At 40.0% G+C, this 22,909-nt stretch overlaps 3 protein-coding genes across 15 annotated transcripts in view; 1 reads left to right on the forward strand and 2 right to left on the reverse strand.

Annotated features, from left to right (window-relative positions):
• Positions 1–7,962, forward strand: part of LOC145781044 (neural cell adhesion molecule 1-like) — a 30,242-nt gene extending 22,280 nt beyond the window's left edge. The window contains exons 18-30 of one of the 13 annotated variants that reach the window (XM_082592762.1): positions 115–150; positions 429–494; positions 1,447–1,548; positions 1,759–1,833; positions 2,094–2,195; positions 2,482–2,547; positions 3,201–3,257; positions 4,033–4,122; positions 5,035–5,151; positions 5,518–5,641; positions 6,116–6,139; positions 7,177–7,278; positions 7,823–7,962. In XM_082592762.1, coding sequence (XP_082448888.1) covers positions 115–150; positions 429–494; positions 1,447–1,548; positions 1,759–1,833; positions 2,094–2,195; positions 2,482–2,547; positions 3,201–3,257; positions 4,033–4,122; positions 5,035–5,151; positions 5,518–5,641; positions 6,116–6,139; positions 7,177–7,278; positions 7,823–7,826 — 965 coding nt within the window. In that variant the 3' untranslated portion in view covers positions 7,827–7,962. Of the gene's footprint in view, positions 1–114; positions 151–428; positions 495–1,446; positions 1,549–1,758; positions 1,834–2,093; positions 2,196–2,481; positions 2,548–3,200; positions 3,258–4,032; positions 4,123–5,034; positions 5,152–5,517; positions 5,642–6,115; positions 6,140–6,222; positions 6,316–7,176; positions 7,286–7,421; positions 7,558–7,822 lie in introns of those variants that run through there. The other 12 variants (XM_082592757.1, XM_082592758.1, XM_082592752.1 and 9 more) reach the window with 12 other exon arrangements.
• On the reverse strand, positions 7,613–18,467 carry LOC145781045 (tRNA (guanine(37)-N(1))-methyltransferase-like). Its single transcript, XM_082592767.1, has 8 exons — positions 16,576–18,467; positions 13,438–13,688; positions 13,173–13,336; positions 12,552–12,713; positions 11,036–11,159; positions 10,490–10,637; positions 9,034–9,194; positions 7,613–8,382 (listed from the first exon to the last, which is right to left on the reverse strand). The coding sequence occupies exons 1-8, from the start codon at positions 16,689–16,691 to the stop codon at positions 8,156–8,158; spliced, it is 1,353 nt and encodes a 450-aa protein (XP_082448893.1). The 5' UTR covers positions 16,692–18,467; the 3' UTR covers positions 7,613–8,155.
• Positions 16,707–22,908, reverse strand: LOC145781046 (uncharacterized). Its single transcript, XM_082592768.1, has 5 exons — positions 22,769–22,908; positions 22,182–22,345; positions 21,752–21,862; positions 21,559–21,621; positions 16,707–18,830 (listed from the first exon to the last, which is right to left on the reverse strand). The coding sequence occupies exons 2-5, from the start codon at positions 22,283–22,285 to the stop codon at positions 18,512–18,514; spliced, it is 597 nt and encodes a 198-aa protein (XP_082448894.1). The 5' UTR covers positions 22,286–22,345; positions 22,769–22,908; the 3' UTR covers positions 16,707–18,511.
• Position 22,909: the final 1 nt, after the last annotated feature.

The following is a 22,909-nucleotide window of genomic DNA, read 5'->3' on the forward strand; positions in this document are numbered from 1 at the left end:
TCAGTCATATATTTAGCTTTAAACTATTATGTTTGTTAAAATTTCCGTATATTGTGGATTTGTTGTATCGCATTGTGTCGTTATATCTGATGTCTGCATAATAACTGTTTTCAGACGAGTTTGCTTTAAGCAGAACAACCAGCAAGACAGGTTAGTGGTAGCCGAGAAACCGAGACAACTTTCAACCGTTTGCAAAACCTTTTTCACATTTAACCCAAACTCATGATTGTTGCTTCTGCTGTGCCATTGGAGTGTTTTTCTTTGTGATAGTCTTGATGCACGGTGTGACTTTTCACTAGAGCTGAGCGACTCGAATTTGTCATATTTCATGAAACTTTAGCACGTGCAGACGTTTGACATGTCAGTAGAAACAACGTTCATTTTCTCCAAGCATGCTCCAACCTAAAAGTAATGACTGCTACCAACAGGTGAATTAGGAAGCGGTGAACAAGAAGCAACTAGATATGAAGCAACAGTGACAGCATCAACGCCAGGTACCTTGCAGCATTTGCATCAGATGAAGTTGACTAAAATAAAGTTGTGATTGATTTAGTCGCCAGGTTTTGCAGCAAAGCGTAAACTGAAAGTAGTAAGCCTGTTTCTAGCTAGATGTTAATCTAGCGTGCAATGTGCTCTATTCTAATAGAGGGCCATGGGCAGAGTTTCTTAAAATTTTCCAGTGCGCTATAAATTTTTTCAATGAGAATATTTTGAGGCTGCGTTTGCAAAGTAGCAACTAGCTAGTGATATACGAACTTAGTGAATTGGTAGAAGTAATTTCAAGGTATTAAAAAGTACGAACAAATTACGGACTTAAGTCAAACAGCTTTTCTTTCGCGCTTTTCCGGTAACCACACACTTTGCATTTCACTGTCGTCATCTAATAATTATTTTTGATGTTTTAGTCAAGACAGATTTGGCCATCACTCAGTTGCGGATGTAGAAATAAAAATGGAAGGCAAAAAACAAAAATCTTGTAAGAAAAATGGATAGTGTAAAAGTTGAAATTTAGAGAAATTTAAAAATAGGCTGGGATCATCGGGGTCTTGCCCTCATTTGACAAAGTTTTACCTTATTTTGGTCGTTTTTTTTTACTCTGATCATGTTTATTGTTTTCGACTCTCACTTTATTTGTATTCATGTAGTCTACAATCAAACAGATCATAGATAGATACGTTTTTCTGCAGAAGTTTAACGTAAAAGTTTTGTTCTGACTTAGAAGCGTTGCTCGTGAGCAGGAATCACGTCACATTGCGCAAATGGTTTCTTGTTGCTGTACTGCACATTTACGCACCTTAGAGAGAACACTGACCATGGCTCAGGCTTTTGCATTGTTAGAAGTTTACTAGGCCACCTTAGCATAGACACAAAGCTCGAATGCTTTTAAAAGCAATTGGGGTTTTCCGACGATGACGTCAGCCAATTAAAACTTATTTATTCAACCAGCGTTTTCGGTCATTAAAGATGCAAGTTCGAAGGCTAGCGCGCCACCAGGAAAGATTTATTTCAAAACAGATAGTCCGCAAGTGGGCTTAACCAGTGAAGCAGGTTTGAACAGTCCGTTTTCATACTTGTGTGGTGGCTTTATCTTTATAAAGACACCCAGGCCAAAAGTCATTAGCAACAGCTCTAACATCACTGCATCTAATTTTCAACACCCATTTCTTCTGTGCTGTTAAGTAAAAAGACTCGTGTTTGATATGTTAGCAGAGACAAAGTCTACTGTCTCAACCTAAGCGTAATGACTGCTACCAACAGGTGAATTAGGAAGCGGTAAACAAGAAGCAAGTACTCATGAAGCGACAGCTTATAAAAGACCAGCATCAACGCCAGGTACCTTCCAGCGTTTGCACCAGATAAAGTTGTGTTTGGTTTAGTCAACAGCTTTTGTCTAAGCGTGAACTGAAAGTAAGTAAGCGTGTTTGAACGAGATATCAGTCGCCAGATGTATTCTAATAGAGGGTTGTGTTTCAGACTTTTATATTGTAAGCGTTAAGGTTTTTGCCTTGGCATAGACGCAAGGCTGGAGTGCTTAGTAACTGAGGTTTTTTGACAATGACTTTATTTAATTGGAAACTTCTTTATTCAACCAGCGTTTTCGATAATTAAAGATGCAAGTTCGAAGGCTAGCGCGCCACCAGGAAAGATTTATTTCAAAACAGATAGTCCGCAAGAGGGCTTAACCAGTAAAGCAGGTTTGTAAACTTTTGTGCGGTGAGAGTGTCTTTATATTGACATCCAAATCATTTACAACAGCTTTAACACCATTGCATCTAGTCTACAACATCCATTTCTGATGTGCTATTAAGTAAAATGACCCATAATACAGTGAGTCTTGGAGTGACCTGAGCTATTCTAACTTGGTCGACCACCCAACTACGTGAAGACAAGCTGGTGTAGTTTAGATCGAATGCAAGGTGATAGATTATTCGATTGGATATTTTTCAACGACAAACGCTACAATTAAGTTATGTGTTTCAGAGTTAGTTCGAATCACGAATGTTGGAAATCAAAAAGAAACCGCACAGGAAAGTTATTCTGACTTAGGTTAGTTGCATAGTGATCTGTATATACAGGCCTTGAGAACGTGCGAACTAGAGGCATGACTGAAGGCCGACGTCATTTCGATTTCAAACTCTAAGCTAAATTGACTTTATATCCCTTTGAAATGATAGTTTTGACAATCCAAAGTGTGATCACTGAATCTCAAATCACTGCAAAACTCTTGATTTTATTTAAAAAAAATGACAAACCTTTTCCAATTACCAGTGTTGCCAGATGTTTTTTAGATTTTTAGCACAAGTGCCAAAATGTAGTACTTTAATGCTATTGCTACCATTCAAATACCACAAAATTAAAGAAAATATGCACAAAAACTATATTTATTAACTAACACTTAAACTATCAAATTATAGCGATTTTGGCTACTTAACAGATTGGCCTTCAGTCAAATTTAACGCTGCATGTTGTTATGGCCTGTGTATAAAGGTCGCCATGGTTAGTTGGCAAGTTTATAAGGTGTGGGTTCAATTGTCAGAGCAGAGGATATGACTAGAGTCTAGTTGCTTTTTTACAGAACAAATCGTGCTTTTAAAATCAAGGAAGCAGATTGAATACCAAGTTTGTACCATAAGTTTTGGTGCTACATTGTAAAGGTTTTACTTCCAGAGTTTCATTATCATTTTCATCACATGTTTCAGACAAAAGAAAAAAAAGTTTTAAAAACGCAAAGTCGAAAGAAGAGAGGCTCAATAAAGGTATGCAGTGCAACAGTATAAAGGTTATTGAATTATAACCCGACTTTAAATCATGAAAGCACATGAAGAAGAAATTGTCTAACTAATGTGTTTGCTTTCTGCAAATGTAGCTTGCAAGCGTTTGGAATGCGGTACAATGGTAATGACTTAGGCCTACCCTTCAACTCCAGTTATTTACTTTTATACAAATCCATTCTTCCGAGCTTTTACTTTTATTTTAAATGACTTAGATCACGGCCACCTAAAGATACGGCCTGATTTGTCACATTTTGCAGAAATTTCCAGGTTTTTCCAACTTTGGGCGAACGTTATAAATTTTTCTAAAAATTAGATTTTTACGCTTTCTTTATTCTGTTCCCCAGATGACACAATAGGTTTTAACATCCTCACATGTTGAAAAACAAAGAAAATTTGATTTTGAAGATTTTAGTCAGACTGTTAATTTTCAATAACAGTCTGATTTTGCGTTTTTCAACTTACTTTTTCTCATTTGCTACTGCTTCCTCAAGGCAACAAAAAAGTTTTATGTCATTAGGAAACCGCAAAAAGTAAAAAACATCTAAAAAAATGTCAGTCAAGCACTAAGTAGCTGTAATCAAAATCTGCAAAATGTGACAAATCAGGCCGTATCTCCAGGTGGCCATGCTTAGATTTATCAAAAAAAGCATAAACCAGTGTTAGGACAGCAATAGGCGACCATAAAAACAACTCTATGGTATGGAGACAGGTTATGCAGCTTGATGTAGGTTATCTACCTACCAGGTGTACTTTGCAGTGAAGACAGACAAACATACTGACGCTGTGGAATCAGCAAAACCAGAAAGTTTTATTGACTTTGATACCGACGCTCCAACTGCATTACGAGGTGTGTTAAGCAGTTATTGATGGTTTTCATGAAAACTTACCAAATAGCCTACTGAAGCTACACGCCTTAAAAAGAAAGGTCGATTATTATCAAAGCAGCTGAATGGTAAATACTACTAACAGCATTGTGTTCCAATTTTTACACATCACCACAACTGTTTTAAATAATTGTAGCTTTGTATTTGGGTGAAAGTTTGCAGGTAATCGCTAAAGGTTGGGCGTCGTTGAAATTTACGTTGCTCGAAGCTGCCAATCCCAACAAGAACTTGCTTCGACAAGCAAGAACGAGAAACTTCCTTTGGTTAATGCCGCCGGTTCAAAGTGGTTCATTGACAATCTTATAAAGAATTGAATATTTGGGCTTTGCATCTAATAAAGTCATTTAACTACTGAGAAAAATGGAGCGTTGTCGTTCAAAGCACTTTGCACCTTCTTGTGGCAGTTTGAAAACGTGCACAGTTTGGTCTTGACTAAATTTCTCTTGGAATTTTTATACTCTATTATTTTCGTCAAGCAGTGGAAGCTGAAAACTGTGTCGTCCCGGACGCAACTTTCCAAAGGGCACCATTAAAAAATCCCCTTTGAGCAACAAAGGAAAACGTAAATCGTAGCTAAATTAAGTCATTGGTTTGCCATCGGCTGACTTGGTGCAGAGGGTTAGGCCGATGGGTTTGATTCCCACCACTGCTATTGCTCTTTTTCCTTCTGTAATTACCAAACAAAGCTCAAAGGGGATTTTTTAATGATACCTTTTGGAAAGTTGCGTACCGGACAGCAAACCAGTCGCTTTTTACATTGATTCAACGTCTGAAGATTTGCGTCTGTAGACGTTGAATCAATGTGAAAAACGACTGATTTGCTGGTTGGAGTGGATAAGTGTGAAGGCCTGCTTATCCAAGCTTATTTCGTACAGTTCCAACAGAGCTTCCACTCAGCACGAACAAACAAGCCGAAATATCTGCTGGCAAGGTCGACCCGATCATGATCGGTATCATCGTTGCTGTCGTCGTCATCCTGTTGGTTATTCTTGGTAAGATGATGCGTAATGAGTCAGCGCACGTATTGTAGCAAGCTAAACCAATAGTTGTTGACCTTTTTCATTATTGGCACCACCTGGAAATTACTAATTAGTTCTTGCGCCCTCTTCTAGAATCACTGAAAGTGGTAATTACCTGTATTCCAAAATGTGGTTTAAAAGTCCGATAAACAAGCCAGGGCTTCTTTCGCCATTTCACAACTAACCCCAATAATTCAGCACCCACTAGTAACAGGACTTGCACTTCTGGTGAACAACCTCTGAACCAACATCCCGTATGCTTATGAATGTTGATATTCCCCCAAACATTACCAAGGAATGGCTATCATAACTAACTCTATGGCTTTCATAACATTGCAGATATCATATGCTGTTCTTCTCGACACTGCGGTCTCACGCACTGCATATACATGAGCTGCTGTGCGCCACCTGGTGCTGGTAAGGAAGGAATGAAAGATGCGGAAGAGGGCTCAGCTGAGTTCCGGTACGTTGCATTTTACCGCGTGGTCTTGCATCTTTAACGCATTTGCTACAAATATTAAATTTGAAAAAAGAATTAGCGTTAAGGGAACGTTCAAATATTAAGTAACGCCTTTGAGGGGGAGGGGGGGTTATGCAAAGCGTTACGTTAGCGTCACATCGGGGAGGAGGGGGTGCAAGCAAAACGTTACGTAACGCTTTCGAGTACGGAATGGTAGTTTTTTTGTGCTGAATTTGTAGTGAAAAAGCGTTACATGGGGGAGGGGGGGGATTGAAAAAAGCGTTACGTTGGCGTAACATGGGGGAGGGGGGGGGTCAAAAATTCGGAAAAAAAGCGTTACGTAATATTTGAACGTTCCCTAAAAGCAAAGAAAAACAACAGGAAAGTCTGGTATTTGTTTTCATGGTAAACATTAGTTTAAGGCTATTTATCATTTTTTTTTTGATGGGTGATTAAATGACTTAATTCAATTAAAAGGAGAGGAACAGAAGGGCAATACAGGTGAGTTGAGTTGAATGGTGGTGCCCATCAACCGAATGGCGTGGTTTTCATTTTCATTCATTGCGCATCATATGCTGCTGCAGAAAGGACAGTAAGGCGGACGAAGTTGCGACCACAGTGGCAATTGAGAAGCAACCTTTAGCCGACGACGTAGAACCCGTTGCGAATGGGACAGAGTACGATGCGAGCAAAGAAAATTAACAATTTTTTGTCGACTAGCTTCTGTTTGGTCGATGAAAAATGGCCGGTTTTGTTTGCTTTGATGTTGTATGAGTGTCGTCTTTTGGTTGCGATGTTGTGTTGAACAGTTTACAGCTCAATAACCACTTGTAGGTAGGCCAAGTTGATTCTTTGCCTCGTGTCAGGACTGCTATTCTCTTCATTCTACCAGGCCTATAACTAATCCTTTCGTCGTAAAATCTAACATTTTCTTCTTCACCTCCAATTTCATCATTTTGCCATCCTCCATGTGGAAGAGTGTGGCCTATCCATAGTATCAAATAAATATCTCCTTTCTTCAACCTTTTTCTCATTTGTAAGATGTTCTTTTGAACTAACATTCTCTCCGAGCACATTTCGCACATCTCCAGTGCACGAAATACCTGCCTTTGTGTGCATTGTATTTGACAATACATTTCAAATCGTCTTATTATAGGCTACTCCATTTCGTAGGTCAGCCTACTAGTACTTGGCTATTGAGCTGCTCAGCAATTAGGCTACTATAGTCCATGCTACCATCTTTCACTAGTTACTGATTTCGCTATCTCTTGCTTCGATCTTTAGCAACACTGATCCCGAAGCATGCTTTAGTAAGACATCTGTTGAATTCTTCAAATATTATATTAATTGGCAGTTCTGCTTTGCTGTTACCCACCTCTTTCAACCTACCATCCTACATCTTTTTATCGCTGTTTTCAGTTTATTTATAATTTTTTCATCCTTGCTTCGATGTTTTAGCTTAGCAAAAAGCCTATGTTATTAGTTTGCTTTTGTCAGCTCGGCCATCTTGTAACACTTCTTTTTACATAATATGATAGACAAGAAATGGGTGTGGTGAATGAAGAGACGCCCCTCCATGCTGACCAATCAAATGGCGATACCGCTCCTGAGCAGAAACAAGAAAAAGCACCCAAAAAAGAGTAGGTTGTGGATAAATTGTAATATAAATAAAGTCATAGATCGATTGTAATCATACGCCAAGAGACACAATAGCATGTAGTTCATTTCATTTAAACCACATCCATTAAATCTCACGCCATTTCTCGTGTTTTGCATTGACCAGGGACAGAGAGCTGAGTCCAGGGGACGTGAAAATGGAAGTTTCCGCATCCGAGAAGGAACCACTTGCATGACGTCATCACGATGGCTGGTGTTCATGATGTCAATCATCACGTTGATTACGTCATATTTTTCATGGACATGGCGGAACTGCAGCGAAAAAACACAAAAACGAAACACTTTTTGCACGCTTGGTCATTCAAGCACGGGCAGTTGTGTGTTGTCGCATTCCCACATTCATCATGGGCCGTTTCTTGATAGCATTTTGTTTGCCGCTTTTAGTTTGCGAATGAACTCTTTTCCGTAATTCCATTTGTTGCTGAAACAAATTTTTCTCATCACTGACTTTTTTAGCTTCGTGCTTTATTTAAAGGAACGTTGTGTTAACCATGTCTACACTTTCAGCTAATAAAAAAACAACAGCGAGGAGATTGCTCACAGAGCTGATGGCTTACGAATCGAGCACACTTTTTTTCCAGCGACAGTTCAATTTTATTATTTTGCCGACAAGCCGATATTTTCACATGAACAGCTGGCGCTCCAGCTATGTGTTGCATGCGATATCAACAAATTGTGTTCCGTACCTTTTCAGTCGTAAATGCGTTGTCAAATTTCGTGTTTGGTGCAAATAAATGTAAGACAATGGCAGAGGTTTCTGTTAAAACTGCTCCGTATCTTTTCGTTTGACCTGTCACAAAACCACCACACACCGTAGAGACTGATGTTCATTCTTTTTCTTCACGTTCTGAAGACTTCGTTCCATTGTCCGGATAATCTGAGCCGTTTGGAATGTGGTTCGACTGAAAGAATGTCTTCAGTTACATTGAAGAAAACTTTTTTCGGCAATACGAAACTAACGCAGAACATGTCCTTATTTGGAGCGACATTTCTCACAAAACGTATTTTGCTGCTTTCTTCCGGCATGGTTTGACCAAGATGTTGATGGATGCGAGGTCGCAGCTCTTCTGAAACAAAAGACCAGATGGTTACTACCAGTGTCAAATTTTGACAATACGTATTATATTTGTTCCTTTGCGAGGGGTCTAGGAACCGTCATTAGCAAATCCCAAATCCCTTAAGCATTGATCCAGAATGTGCAGCCATTATTATTCACGTCCTTGTGTGAAATATGCAATCGCGAACAGCAAAGCTGTCGTAATCTGAGCAACGTATTTAAGCACGCAAACAAAATACACGAAGACGGCTGACTTTATTGGGGGCCCCTTCATTGACCGATGTAGCGTACCAAACGATCAAATATCCAGCAATTAACAACAGAAATATGTTGCATCGAGAATGGTTTACTAATATTAAGTCGAGGTTAGCAATCTGCTGTTGGGTTTCAAAGACAATTAAACTTGAATTGAGTCGGTTATTCTCAGCGCAAAGGGTGACTTTGCGCTGAGACAACTAGCTCTTTAGCAATAGATCTTTACAGCAATTAAGAAATATATTATTCGGAAACTCTGGTCCATCACAGAAAGTAAAAGGGGAAAGCAAAGACCTTCGTGTCTACCATATGGCAAACCAGCAAATCTTTTGGCAGACTTTCTCACTGCTCAGCCTAACACGAATCGTTCTGCTCGAGAGAAATGAAAACCAAACACCGTGCAAACCTTCAGCTGTCGAGGACGACGCGAACATATAGAGATGAACAGTGATCTTTGGGATGCAAGTCTCCTCCTTTACAAGTCCTTGAAAGGCATCAAGAAATTCCACAGCGATTGCAGGAAGATTCATCAGCACATGGATGCCAAACTCGCTTTCTTTATCAAACCTTCATAAAAGCAATCACATTTTTTTCTTCGAGCTTAGAACTGGTTTTTAACGACCTTCAAAATACAAAGGTTGTTGTCAATACGGTAGTTTAAGTTTATGCAAAAATAACTTTTGAAAGGAAACACTTCACACGACAAATTTCTTTGAATGTGTGTTGGTCTTACAACACTTGCTGGTATATTCTGCTCCTGACCGCTTATGGTCATCCGCTACCATCCTGATTGTGCCTACTATCGCGCAATGTATTTGTCACAATTTCTTTCTATCTCTTACCAGGAAAGAGACTTGAAAAGGTTCAATGACGTAGTTTAATGGGATATTACCGAAAGGCAGTCAATTAAATGTCGAATAGTTCATCATCATCATAATCCATCGTCGGTTTGTTCCCCACTAGTGGGGGTGGCCGATTGTTTCCGCGCAGCAATTGTTTTAATCCCTTTTCTCCATTTCACCTTTTCCCTTGCATCTTCCTCCTTCAGTCCGACTTTTTTAAATTCATCCTTCACTTGTTGTTTCCACGTTCTTCTTGGAAACAACATTTCACCAGTTCTACTGGTGAAATGATAATGAAAATTCTTGAAGGACTTTAACGAACGGCTTCTCAAATAACTCTAATTTCGAACACAATTTATATCAGCACCAATTCTCATCTACTTGTATTCAATTACTTCAAATCTCAATCAACAATAATCTCTGCACCTATTACCAATTCACAACTCATAACACAACTCTCATAATTAACCCATAATAATAATAATACACAAATTACACCACTATTTATAGCAGGTTGTTTGGTCTAGTAACTTCGAGAAGGTTACGTAATGTTACAGAACTCATTGTTCTGCCAAACTGCATTACACGTAAACACCTTTGTGTGTCATAAACCCTGCACTTGGCAAAACATGAGAAGCAAGCAAAAGAAGCTACTAGATTCGCACGTAGGGTAGTATGTTCTAGAAATACGTCACGTAATAAAAATTTCGCAATCAGAGATCTATTGGTAAACATCCTTATGACGTCATGACAAATGACATTTGGCAATTGTGAAAAACATAAGAACATTCCAGGTTGGTTCTGAATGAATGTTCTGGAAATACATTACATAATAAAGACTTCGCAATCAGAGGTCACTACAGGTCAGTAACCGATAATAACACATCGCAAAAGAATTCCACCATTAAAACAGCACGTTCGTTAGGATATAAAGCAGCTCGTCGCGAGACCTCGCACATTGATTGTGACAGTATTGTTTACTTCACTGTGACGCCACCAAACCAGAATAAATCGACTTACTTCAGCAAGTATTCCCGCAGGTTGTTGGTGATGAAATCTCTTCCATCCACATTGAAGGTTTCCAACGTCTTGACCTTATTTAAAATTTTGTTTCGCTGCAGCCAATGGTACGAGTGTGGATTCAAATCGTTCGCGAACACTTTACAACCTTTCAAAAAAAGTTTAAATTACAACAAATTTAACATTCATTCTTAGCGGAGTGCACATTCAACACGCACATACATATGGTTGAAGATGTTCAGAAATCCGTTGCCCATCTCTATTCCTTAATTTTCTAGTAACCTTATGTGGTGATTGAAAAAAGATTTATGTTGTTCTCGTAATTTAACATATGACTAAGTGAGAATTGCCAGAAAGCTAAAAATAGTAGACCACAAGAAGTAACGGGACATCAAACTTTGACGCAAAACTCACCGTTTAAAAAAAATTATACCTCACTGGTTTTGCTGCTTCCAGCATATTATTACGTTTCATGCTAGATGCATCATAACAAACCATGCGGTACACTACAGGTTAAAGTAAACATTAAACTACATGTTACAGCACCTTTTTTAGCAAGCGGTATGGCAAACGGCCCCACCCCAGCGAACACATCAAACACTGTATCGGAGCTAGGGATGGCGTCAGTTATTCGATTATGTTCGGTGGAAAGGCGGGAATTCCAAAATACCTGCACAACACAAAAATACCCGATCTGCAGTTGAAGGGAAACAAAACCGCATCGTTCGTAATATGCGTCAGTCCTCAGCCATATAATATAATACTGCAAGGTTTAGCATGGGAAAGTTTTTTCTAAGGTTTCTTTACTGGTAAAATCACGCCAGTCTTTTTTGTCAAGTCACCACAGCCTCATGATTCAACAACAATCTAAGTCGAGATCAACAGTCGAAAAAATGGGAGCACGTCTTTTAAGTGCAAACAGTTAGGCGCCCGTCAAATAGGCGCGCACGCTGTGGCGTCAGAATATTTAGGTACGGAGCACTGTAGCGCCCGGTTATTTAGGTGCTGTTCCTAGTAAGGTCTGCAGATTATATCAGCTTGGCAGGTAGAGCAATGCTTTTCACACAAAATGTTACATTGAACAGAAAAATATGTTGTTTTGTTAATGCGCGTGCATTTATTTGTTGTTAGTCATGGCGTCAGTGAGTGAAGCTGCTTTATCCGGCAATACTTTTCACACAAAGTGTTATATAGAACAGAAAAATATGTCATGGCTTCCGTGAGTGAAGCTGCTTAAACTGGCAATGCTTTTCACACAAAATGCTACATTGAACAGAAAAATATATTGTTTTTTTAATGGGCGTGTTCGGCATTTATTTGTTGTTAGTCTACAGTAGGTTTGCGTCGGCGAAACCTTTATCAATAAATTATTCAAGTTTCCGAACATGAGTGAATTCACTTTTAGTTAAGTTAAATAACTACACTAAACATCAGTAAAAAAACATACCGTAGCCTATATTCAAGCGGGTGGTAAAATTTTTGGAGTGCAGTGCCTGACTATTGACTATGTAGTATGCAAGTATAGCAAAGAACCCACTTAGCAGGTTATTTTGTTTGAACAGGTACACGAGGTGTAAGGATGAAGAATTTTATTAAACAATTAATAAATACGGAAAATAAGCAATTAAACACTGCAAATAATAAAACAACCCAGCTAAAAACACAATGCAGACTTTACTGGGAATAGCACCTAAACCTAAATGATTGGGCGCCAAAGTGCTCCGCACCTAAATATCCTGACGCCACAGTGTGCGCGCCTAATTGTCTGCATCTAAAAAACGTGGACCCGAAAAATTTGTAGAGGAAGAGTGATTTTAATTACTGGTACCCGCAGCAATATGTGGAAACGCCCTCAAAAGCTTTATTATTTGTATTCAATTGCAAAGCGCTAAACCCTGCTGTGTGGCTTGGTATAGGTGTGATTGGCACAATGAAGTCGACTTTCTATCGAACTTGCACCGTGTTTTCTTCGTTTTGGTCTCTGCAAACTTCACAATAGGTTGTATCCTGTTACCGGGAGAGGTTGCTTTTCGTAATTTGCATGATCTGCATAGTGCATTACCTTGGAAAAGTCGAACTCAAAAATTCGGTTATGTTCCACAACACGAGTGACGAAATCTTCCTCGCCAGCTAGAACCTCCATTTCGAAATTACGAAACTCGTTGTTAATGTTATTCACCTTGCAAACAACACTTCGTGCCGTGTTGACTTTGTCGATGAACACCTTCAAAGATAATTGTGCTTCACGTTAATCAAAACATAGCTAACTGAATTGAAGCCACATTAATTTATGTCTTGAATGTGAGGTTTTTGGCGAGGACAGGCGCACTTTTCATCCTGCAGGACACAATCTTAAGGCAGCACCTGTCATCGTTCTGTCTTGGTAGATGGAATAAACATTTTAACAGCAATTCATAAGAACAAGTTAAGCATGGAAAAATCAAAGTCACGCTATTCAATAATTACAATGTTTGAATCGAAATAAATATCAGTCTGAACCCCGACATCAATTTTGATCAAACAAAATGCCCCCAAACTTTGCAAGTGTAAATTATGATCAAAAACTGTTTCTTAGTTTAAGATGGGACTGTGTTTACACACATTATTTCAAACGTGACCCTTAAATTTTTAATAAACGCAACACTTTTAAGTTTGAAACGTACATATCATCACATCTACTTGCCTGTCCAATAATGTTTTTAAAAGGGAGTTGGTGATCTCTTAAGTTGAGGTGAACAATGTGACCAATCTGTGAAAAGCCCTTTGGAGCAGCAGATTCGTCAAGATTCCCCTCACTCACAGGCAAAATCGCCTTGATGACGTCCCGTGGCTTGAAATGCTCATATCAACAGAAATAAGACACGGTTACATCCAAATGACCGTCGATGGTTTTGTATATAAAAAGTGCCTGTTTTGTGGCCGTGAATCAAAGAGTGACAAACACTACCTTAGTTCCGTCTCGTGATATGTTAGTTTCCGTTTGATTCCCAAGTTTTCCAAATTTTTCCATTCTTTGGCGTCAAACTCCACTCCAGGATTTAGTAGAATCAGCTTGTGCATGCTGGTTTTGTCTGGACAATCTATGACGCATTTCATTTGAAGAGGCGGGAGCTTGCTGCGCAACATGTTCTTGCATTGCTTAATAGACCGCACCGGTACTACGAGAGCAGGAAAAGTAACCTTTTTTCGAAAAGCATCCCTTTGAAAAAGAAAATGCAACCGTGAAAAAGTAAGCTATACCGATAAAATATATACTACTACGTCATAAAACCTTGTCGTACCAACACAACTTTATCATCCATAAGTGGAACGGTCATTCAACTTCGAAGTTCAAGGTCTAAAAAAATAGCTTTGCTCGTCGTCGTCGTCGTCTGAGCTGAGCTTCTGGGGCCGAGGGTCTATCCTTTTACCACCCCAGATTCACGATGTTCCCGGACTACACTGGAAGGCTGCTAGAGAGCAGCCAGTCTTTAGTTTCATCATCCATGACGCGCAGACCTTCCACTCCGTTAGGTGGCTTGAAGATGGTACAGTCATTGATGATGTGGTCTGCGGTCTGTTCCTCGGCACCACATTCACAGGAGGAGGAAGAAGCCATTTCCCATTGGTGCATGGTTGAGCGGAAAAGGCCGACGCCCGTACGGAGACGGTTGAGGCGCACTCACGCCTGTCTCTGTAGTGTCAGGCCGATTGGGCGTGTGTCGGCGTCGGGGATGAATGAATGGAGTCTGGTGGTGCTTGACCTCCATTCAGAATTCCATTTATGGTCCGCCCAAGTAGCCGCAGAGATGTCTTGTTCATCAGCTTCGTTGATCAGAAGCCGAGCGGCTGGCACGAATGGGTGTCTTGATTTCAGTCGGCGGGGGTGCCCGTTTGGGAAGGCAGAGATCTTGTGGTGGAGAAGATGATTAGGCTCCAGTGCCCGTCGACCGAGGGACAGAGTGGCTTCTTCGCGACGAAGCTCAGCAGGTTGGATGCCAGCGAGAATGGGGAGATTGTCCAATGGTGTGGGACGCAGGCATCCGGTCACTGTGCGCAGGGCGCTGTTTATGGCAGTGTCGATGTTGTGGCAGTGAGCACTGCGGCACCAGACAGGTGCACAGTACTCTGCTGAAGAGTAGACAAGGGCTAAGGCTGCTATTCGCAAAGTGTCAGCCTTCGCCCCCCAGCTAGAGCCTGCCAGGCGCTTCAGTAATGCAGCGCGGGATGTCAGTTTCTTGCGCAGTGACACCAAATGGTGGCGGTATGTGAGCGATCTGTCTAGTGTCACCCCAAGGTACCTTGGCTCGGGGCAGAAGGACAGAGGTTTTCCGTTGTTGTGGACATGTAGCTCACGATCAGCTTCCCGATTGTGTAGGTGGAAAGCTTCCGCCACAGTTTTGGTTTCGCTGAGTTTCAGTCGCCAGTTCTGGAGATAAGCTGAGATGGTTTGCATGTCCTGGCTCAAGGTGTCTTCTAGATTTTCCCACGACTTTGTGGAGTGGAGAATTGCCAGATCGTCCGCATAAGCGTATTTTGCGGAGACCGTGGTTGGCAGGTCGTGGGTGTAGATGTTGAAAAGAAGTGGAGCCAGGACCGATCCCTGTGGGACGCCGTTTTTCAGGCGTCTCAGTCTGCTTCGCCGTGGGTTGCCGGTGGTGAGGGTGAAGCTTCGATTCCTGACAAGTTCCATAATCATATGGACCATATGTCGGTCAGGAAGCAGGCGAAGCAGCTTGTAAGTAAGGCCGCGATGCCATACGGTATCGTAGGCAGCTGTGAGATCTAGAAAGACAGCGCCGGCCTTCTTTTTTGCCTCAAAGCAGTCCTCGATGTCTTGGGTCAACAGTGCGACCTGATCTACAGTGGATTTTCCACGCCGAAACCCAGCTTGCTCTTTTGGAAGGAGCGGGTCGATGATTGGGTTGACGCGGGCATAGATCAGTCTTTCGAGGATCTTGAAAGAAACACAGAGGAGGGATATCGGACGATAACTCCTTGGGTCCTCTGGTGGCTTGTGAGGCTTAGGGATCGCAACTACTAAAGCTCTTCTCCAGATTTTTGGGATTGTGAGGTGGTGCAGGCAGGAAGAGAGGAATCTACGTAACCAGGACTTTAGGGAATGGCCAGCATGGAGCACAAGCTCAGGGCAGATCTTATCGGGCCCTGGAGACTTGTGTGGTTTCACTAGGCGGAGGGCGGTGGCGAATTCCTCTGGAGTGAAGTCTCCAGAGATTGTTTCTTCTGGTGGTGTTTCCACTCGCCATAGGGCAGACACTTCCTTGGCAACAAGGCGGGATGCCTTGCGGTCCTTTGTCTTGTACACCCCGTTCTGCACTAGCTGGGAAGCGATGGCATTAGCAGAAACGGGGCACTGACGAGGGGAGTTTGCTGAGCGCCCAGTGAGGTTGTTGATGATGCTCCATGCTTTGCGGCTTGAGTGTGAGAAGTCGATGGTTTGGACAGCTTCGTTCCACCGCTCAAGCTTCTTTGTGTCCAGCCGCTCAAGTAGTCTGGTGGCGGCGGTGTTTGAAGCAGCACCACTTGTGGCGGCTAGGTATGAGCGGTAGAGAGTTTCACACTCAGAGTCCCAGCATGGTTTATAGCTGGTTCGATGGCCACGTGGTATTGTGGCCTTTGCCGCAGTTATTATGGCATTGCAGAAGTCCTGGTATGCCTCGTCTGCGTTGCATGTTTCAGTCGGTGGTAACTTTGCAGCAGACTCATTGGTCAGGAGGCTGTATTGATTCCAATCGGCTTTTTTGAAGTTCCATCGCTTCACCGGTGAACTCGGGACAGGAGCCACAAGTTTTGGGGCGGTGATGAGGGACGGCCGGTGTTGGGACCGCGGGAACTTCTCAAGCACACGTCTGTCTGGAAGAGAGCTGGTTCGACATTAATAGCTTTGCTAATACCGGTACTGTAGTTCACTCAAATAGACTTTCAATGTAGTCCGGAAAACATCGACAACTCAGTAAAATGTTAAACCTTCGGCCCTAGAAGCGCAAAGAAAGAAGATTCAACCCATAAGCAATTTTATCACAAAAATATAATACAGCTAATTTTAGTAAAACTACAGTAACCGCCCAGATGCAAGTGGTATTTACCGATCCAATACTTTCATCCCTCTGACACTCAGTGGAGGAACCAATAGTTTATCTTCTTCTTGAGTCATATTTCTTAACAGTTTCTTTATGAAGAATTTCAAGCCTTGATGAAACATTACCTACTAAATTGCTGAAATTATAATAGTTCAAGCGGTAACCAGTTGAGTACCACAAAAGAAATGATTGAAACAGCGTAAAAAATGTCTCCAGAAAAACAATTTAAATAAAGGAAACACGTATCGATGTAGAATCACCATTTGATAGAGCAAAACAGCATAAAAAGGTTTGTGGGACATTTTGATGCGGCTATCTAACAGATTCGTTTCGGTACACTTATCACCAATCGTGCTTAATTACTTGACTGCACAATGCATTGCAAAGTATACACGGTCGCATGGCCTAAAAAGGCAACTTTTGCAAGCCAGTAGGTTGAACGTTAAGTTTCCTTGGAGCAATGATCACTCAACCAAAATCAGAGCACTCAAAAACGAGTATGAGAGTTTCCAGAGCATATACCAACACTGTCGTATGAAATATAGTTGGAACTACCATTAGTTGTAATACAGTAGAATTCGCCTATAACAGCACCTCTAGGGGATTTGCAAAAACTGACGTTATAGCCGAATTGATGTTATAGACGAACTACCGCAAACTATTCCACAACTGTCTTTTGATTAAAGAAAGGGGTGTAGGCTATAATCCAATCAGGGTTACTGTGTACCACCAAACTGACAAAAGGCACGCAGAAAATACAGTAAACAAAGAAATTGTTTAAAAAAAATAACCTACAGCAAAAGGTACAGGAAATTTGCGCAATAACTTACAGCTCGTTACATACAGTAGTAGAAAAGTTCATTGTTTATTAGCAAAAAAGGCATTGATCTTGAGCTGTTTCGGTTTTGACACAGCTGTAGAGCTGCATTTACACGTGATAGTTTTTTACGCGCGGGAAAAAAAAGTTAATTCAGTTAATTAGTTTATACAGTACTGCACTAACAACTGTTGCTTTGAGTTGTTTAAAGGTCAGCTGTAGAGCTGCTTTTTACACGTGATAGTTTTACACGCGGGAAAAAAGTTAATTCAGTTAAAGTCCCTGCTGAGAACGACGTAGCAAAACAAAGGGAAGACATTTTGCAAGCAGCAGCGCTAACTGGATTAAAAGACTGACCGTTCGTGGTGAAGATGATGGCTTAAAGTGACGTTATAAACGAACAAAAGACGTCTGGGGACCAATAAAGGGTGCTGTTACATGCGAATTGACGTTATAGGCGATGCTGTTGTAGCCGAATTACAATGTACGTAAAATATAGGAATTCTGCCGGGACCGAGCGAAATGTGACGTAATAGGCGAATTGACGTTATAAACGAAGCCGTTATAGGCGAATTCTACTGTATTTTGAAAACATTGAATTATTTGATTGTTACACAAATCATAAGCCTATACCAGCACCAACAACTCAATTCTATTGCCGATAGCCACAGGGTTTGCTGCATTGCAGTATTATTGCTCAAGAATAGCCTATGTGCAATTAAGAGGACAAACATAACAAATGGAATAAAAATCTTAAAACGACAATCCAATTTGTTTGCATAAGCAATTAACCAAAGTTTTACATAAAAGCATGTAGGGTTTGTTTTATGATACAAAATTGTTCAGTAGAACTTGTCAAACTTTTATCAGTGTAGTACCAATTAATCAATGGCTTATTTGTCAGAAATAGGAACAGTAAATGTTTGAACTTTGAAAGTTATAAATACACTGCATAGTACGACAGGATGAACCAGAGTTTTCAATTAATTTTTCAATGAAAAGGCACAGTTGTTAAACTCTTGAATATACTAAGTTTAAAATCTGAACGTAAATACGTTCTCTTTGTCAGCGTTGTATGTAAATATTGTCTAATATTTTCTAAAAATAAGAAAACAAAAATGCAGTTCAACTCAGCAACAATTTCTCAAGCCCTTCTTTAAATGAAACTGGTAAACTTCCGATTGATTTTTGGGTGTCTTTGTTTATATATACAGTAGCTAGATCTGCCACTGATGCTGCGTCATTGTCATAAAAGGAGCTGAGTGCAGATAGGTCAATTTCATTCCAAAACTTTCCTGAAAACGTCAAACCCGATGCAAGTGGATTCATCCGTCCAATTGGAGATTTGGGTTTGAAGAAGGCCGCGTTGAAGGTAATTGCTGAGTTTCCTATTTTGCTGACGCTTAACGCGCCAAGCGGCATTTCAGGATATGTCAAAGATTTTCTGAACAAAGTTTGGAATAGTTAGAATAATCACTTTCACAGCAATAATTGGCTTATATTTAATTCTATTTGAATAAGTTTGTGCAAGGTGATTGTTAAGGCGTGAAACCACGTGACTCTTTGTTGTGACCTCCAACGAAGTTGTGCAAACCTTAAAAGTTGATTGAAGGCCGAGTTGTATACGCTCGGTAGTTTGGTCAGAGTTGTTGGTATAACTTCATACATATAAGTACTGTAGGTTGATAAATATAGTTTTTGTGTATATCGTGTGTGCTTCAGTGCTATTTTTGTGCTGGTGTACTACTGACGAGCTAAAATTGGACTCGATTTCAGCTCTTGTGCAAGAAATTTGAAAACGATGTGAGAACACAGGTAACAGTGTTGTCATTTTGCGAAAGTGAAACCAGCAGTTTTTTTAATGAGTTGAGATTACTAGGGCAAGTTTTATTTACTCAAAAATTCACTTTGTTTCATGTGTTTTGTATTTGAAAGAAGGCTGCATTAACAAAACAAAAAAAAATCAGCAAAAAAACATATTCGACTGGTCTGAAAGCTATATGAGCATTGAGCAGGCAACTAACTTTACAATAAACATCACGTTCACCAAAAACAAGAGTTCAAAGGTAACATAATACAATGTTTCACATTTTCGGCATTAAATTTTCTGTTCTTGGCCAGAAGTTTGCGAAGCATCGAAAAAAGTTTTTGTACAGAAGCAGACGGGAAACAAAAAGTGGTTAAAGCATCAGCTTTTTTCAGCGTTTAAAAGAAAACATTTGGACTGGACATGTCAATTACATAAAATTGACTTGTGAAGAAAGAGGCGTTCTTCCCGGCTATCAGCACAAGGCTGAGCACTCACTAGTACAGCGAGCAGTTGCGATTCGCTAACCATAACGGTGTAGCTTCCACGCTAGCCATCCAGACCATCCAATCAACAATATGTTTCTCGGCAGCCGATTTGTAGCAAGAATTGACAGCGATAGACACCGTGTTTCGCCCATGAGGCTAACACGGTGTCTATCGCTGTCAATTCTTGCTACAAATCGGCTGCCGAGAAACATAAAATTGACTATTAACCTAAAATTGATTTCCATAAAAAATTGACTTTATATTGATCAAAATAATACTATTTTGGTTGATATATTCGCATTTTGAATGTTTAGTTGATTTCAGCAACATGGCTCTGTGTTTTGTCATGCTAGACAGCTAGTCACTACCTGGTCCAACTCCCAGAGGAAGTCAGTCGTGTCTGATTGACGAAACGTCGGAATAAAAGCAGATTGCCACTTTATGCATCGTGCGATAGTTTAGCTTAAAGGCATACTAAAGGAAAATTTCAAACCGGAGTTAAGCATTAAAATGAGTAAACTGAACATTCAAGAATACATTTCAAAAACAATTACCCAAAAAAATTTGTTTTCAATGGCGCTGGCAAGGCCCAAAGTCCAGTGTTTCATTTATTTTCATTTTTTTCAAAATGACCAAAACGTGCAAACACAGCTCAAGACTACGTCATAAAGTCCAGCAATAACAAAAGCCACGTTACCAATCTGATGTTTTGAGCAAACTGTCTGCTGTTTTGATGTTAAAATGTGCTGTTTTGATGTAAATACATACATAGCCTACAGTCAAATCGCCCGCAGTAACAATTATTGCGTGATCGGTTGATTGCTAGACTTTATGACGTTCTTTACAGTCGCACGCTTCGTTGCTCAGGCCAATCTCGTTTTGAAAGCTCTGACAAAACCACGCGCACAATGGTGGTCAGACCGCAATGGGGCAAAATTTTATTGAAAATCGTTTTATGGTAGCATGTTAAACACAAAGAACGTGGAAAATCGCCAAGTCAGGTTTTTCCTTTAATACCCCTTTAATTTGCACCAGTAGAACGCATTATGTTATTTAACTAAATGCCTGGTGCAGTCCTCATTCAATTTTGGTAGAGAGGTGATTTTTTTAAGCATAGACAAATAAAACCTAAGCAGACGACATTTAACAATGTTAAATACCGTGTGGTTGTTAGGTTTTATTTGACTATCAAATCAAGAATTTGAAACTTACTCATTGCGTCCAGAACTCATGCTTAAAATCATCTCGCAATAACTTATTAAAAAAACTTTCTGGTCTTTCTAGATCTCTGCTATGTTATTGCAAGTAATGTTTTTCTTGTGGTGATCTAAAGATTCTAAAGTATAATCAAGCTGACCAAAAAATGAAACCGACATAGCAAATATTCTAGGGATTTTGTTCCAATCAAATGTTTTCACGCTAAATGTAAAATTGTTTTTAAATTAAACTAAATTGCATTTTGGGTTTTAAAGTGTAATGAAGTCGAGCAAATAAAACGAATCGCAAAAACATCCAAAAATATGTTTGCATACTGTACTGGATAACCACACTGCCTGCACAAAGTGAACATAGACAACAATCTCACACCAAGTTTTCTTTGCACAACAGTAAGATTTAACTGACTGGTAAAGGCGGGGTTTCGATGTTATGTGGAATGAATTAGTGGTGCAATACTGATGAGCCCAGCCTCATAGGCGAAACACGTGTCTATCGCTATCAATTCTTGCAACACCCGACTGCCGTGAAACATATACTCACACCATTTGTTAAGAATATGACTAATTACACCACAGTTTATAAACCGCATTTGTCTATAAATAGATCAAAAGAAAACAGTTTCAATGAGTAAACAGTACTTCAACTAATTACTGAAGTACCTGTAGGAAATATCGGCTTGAGCTGTTACCATTTGGGTGTTTTCCAATTCCAGGTTAAAACGTCTGCACGATAAGAAACATTGAATAAATTAAAAAAAAACTATGTGCTTGCTTTGGTGCAAGAATTTCAGTTTTATAGCACATCATTGCAAAACTAAATTAAGATACAACTGTCATTTTATGAGTATCCCACCTCAAAGTGTATTTATGAAGTATCACTGATGCCCATGATATATAGATGCTATTGGTTATGTGACCGTTGGCATCAGTATCTGTCCAACGACTTTGTATAGGAAGGAAAAATCTGTTAAAATAGATTTTAGTTACACGTATTCAAATCGGACATAGTTAGCCAAATGAAAGTCTCTTAAACTCTGTAATATCTTACAAACTATCACATCTGAGTTCGTGCTACAGGAGGGAAAATACAGAAAGTTGCAGTTTCTGAACCTACTGATTGACTGAATGTTAAAATAAAATTAATTTCAAACAACAATTTTCTGAACACAATCCACACCATTGGTGTCATACTCATAGTACATGCATTTTAAAGCAGCATACAAATGAGACGAGTGAACATATTTAGCATGATCACTCAGTCAAAAGAAAGATTTTTCACTCACTTGTAATTTGATAGTTTCCATGCTTCTTCTCTGTTTTGTTGATGCACGAGTCGTCGCGAAGCATGGCACACTTTAGATCCATTTTGAAACTGCCTACGTAACATTTCACGAAAGTTCAAGTACTGTGATTGCTCCAAGACTGTTGGGTTCCCACCAAGGAAAACCTGTTGTATTCATGTGGCAATATGAAGTTAATGACAAAGAGGAATTCGGCAAGTGGGCTGGAAGAGGTTGTATCTAAGCCGTTTGTAGCAATTTATGTGCATATAATGGTGAAGAATTTTTTTCCAGGTGAGCCTATGAGAGCGAAGGATTATCTTTTACACCAGAATGACAATGCTTTCCAGACCAATACGAAAATATACTAGAGAGTAGCCAGTCTTCAGTAGACCTTCTGCTCTATTTGTTTGAATGAGAGTGGTGCCACACTAGCATGAAGAAGATGGCACTCCCCGTTCCAGTGTGGTTGAGCAGGGAGCAAAAATGCTAAGAATTGAAAAATTAATAAAACTGATTTTAAAACATCTTAATGCTCTTTCAAGCACTGAGTTTCCTAACTGGCCAATGGCCACAAATATTAAATTTACCTGAAAGTTAAGGTGGGTTCCAATGAAGTCAAGTTGGAAATGATTCTGATTATTGATTCACTTTTAGTTAATTACTTGGTTGCAATTTCGCTAATGAGGTAGGCCTAATGGCCTATGCACTGTTATCTGTAAGCTACAATC

The sequence above is a fragment of the Aplidium turbinatum genome, chromosome 12 (assembly GCF_918807975.1).
Source record: "Aplidium turbinatum chromosome 12, kaAplTurb1.1, whole genome shotgun sequence".
NCBI classification, from domain to species: Eukaryota; Metazoa; Chordata; class Ascidiacea; order Aplousobranchia; family Polyclinidae; genus Aplidium; species Aplidium turbinatum.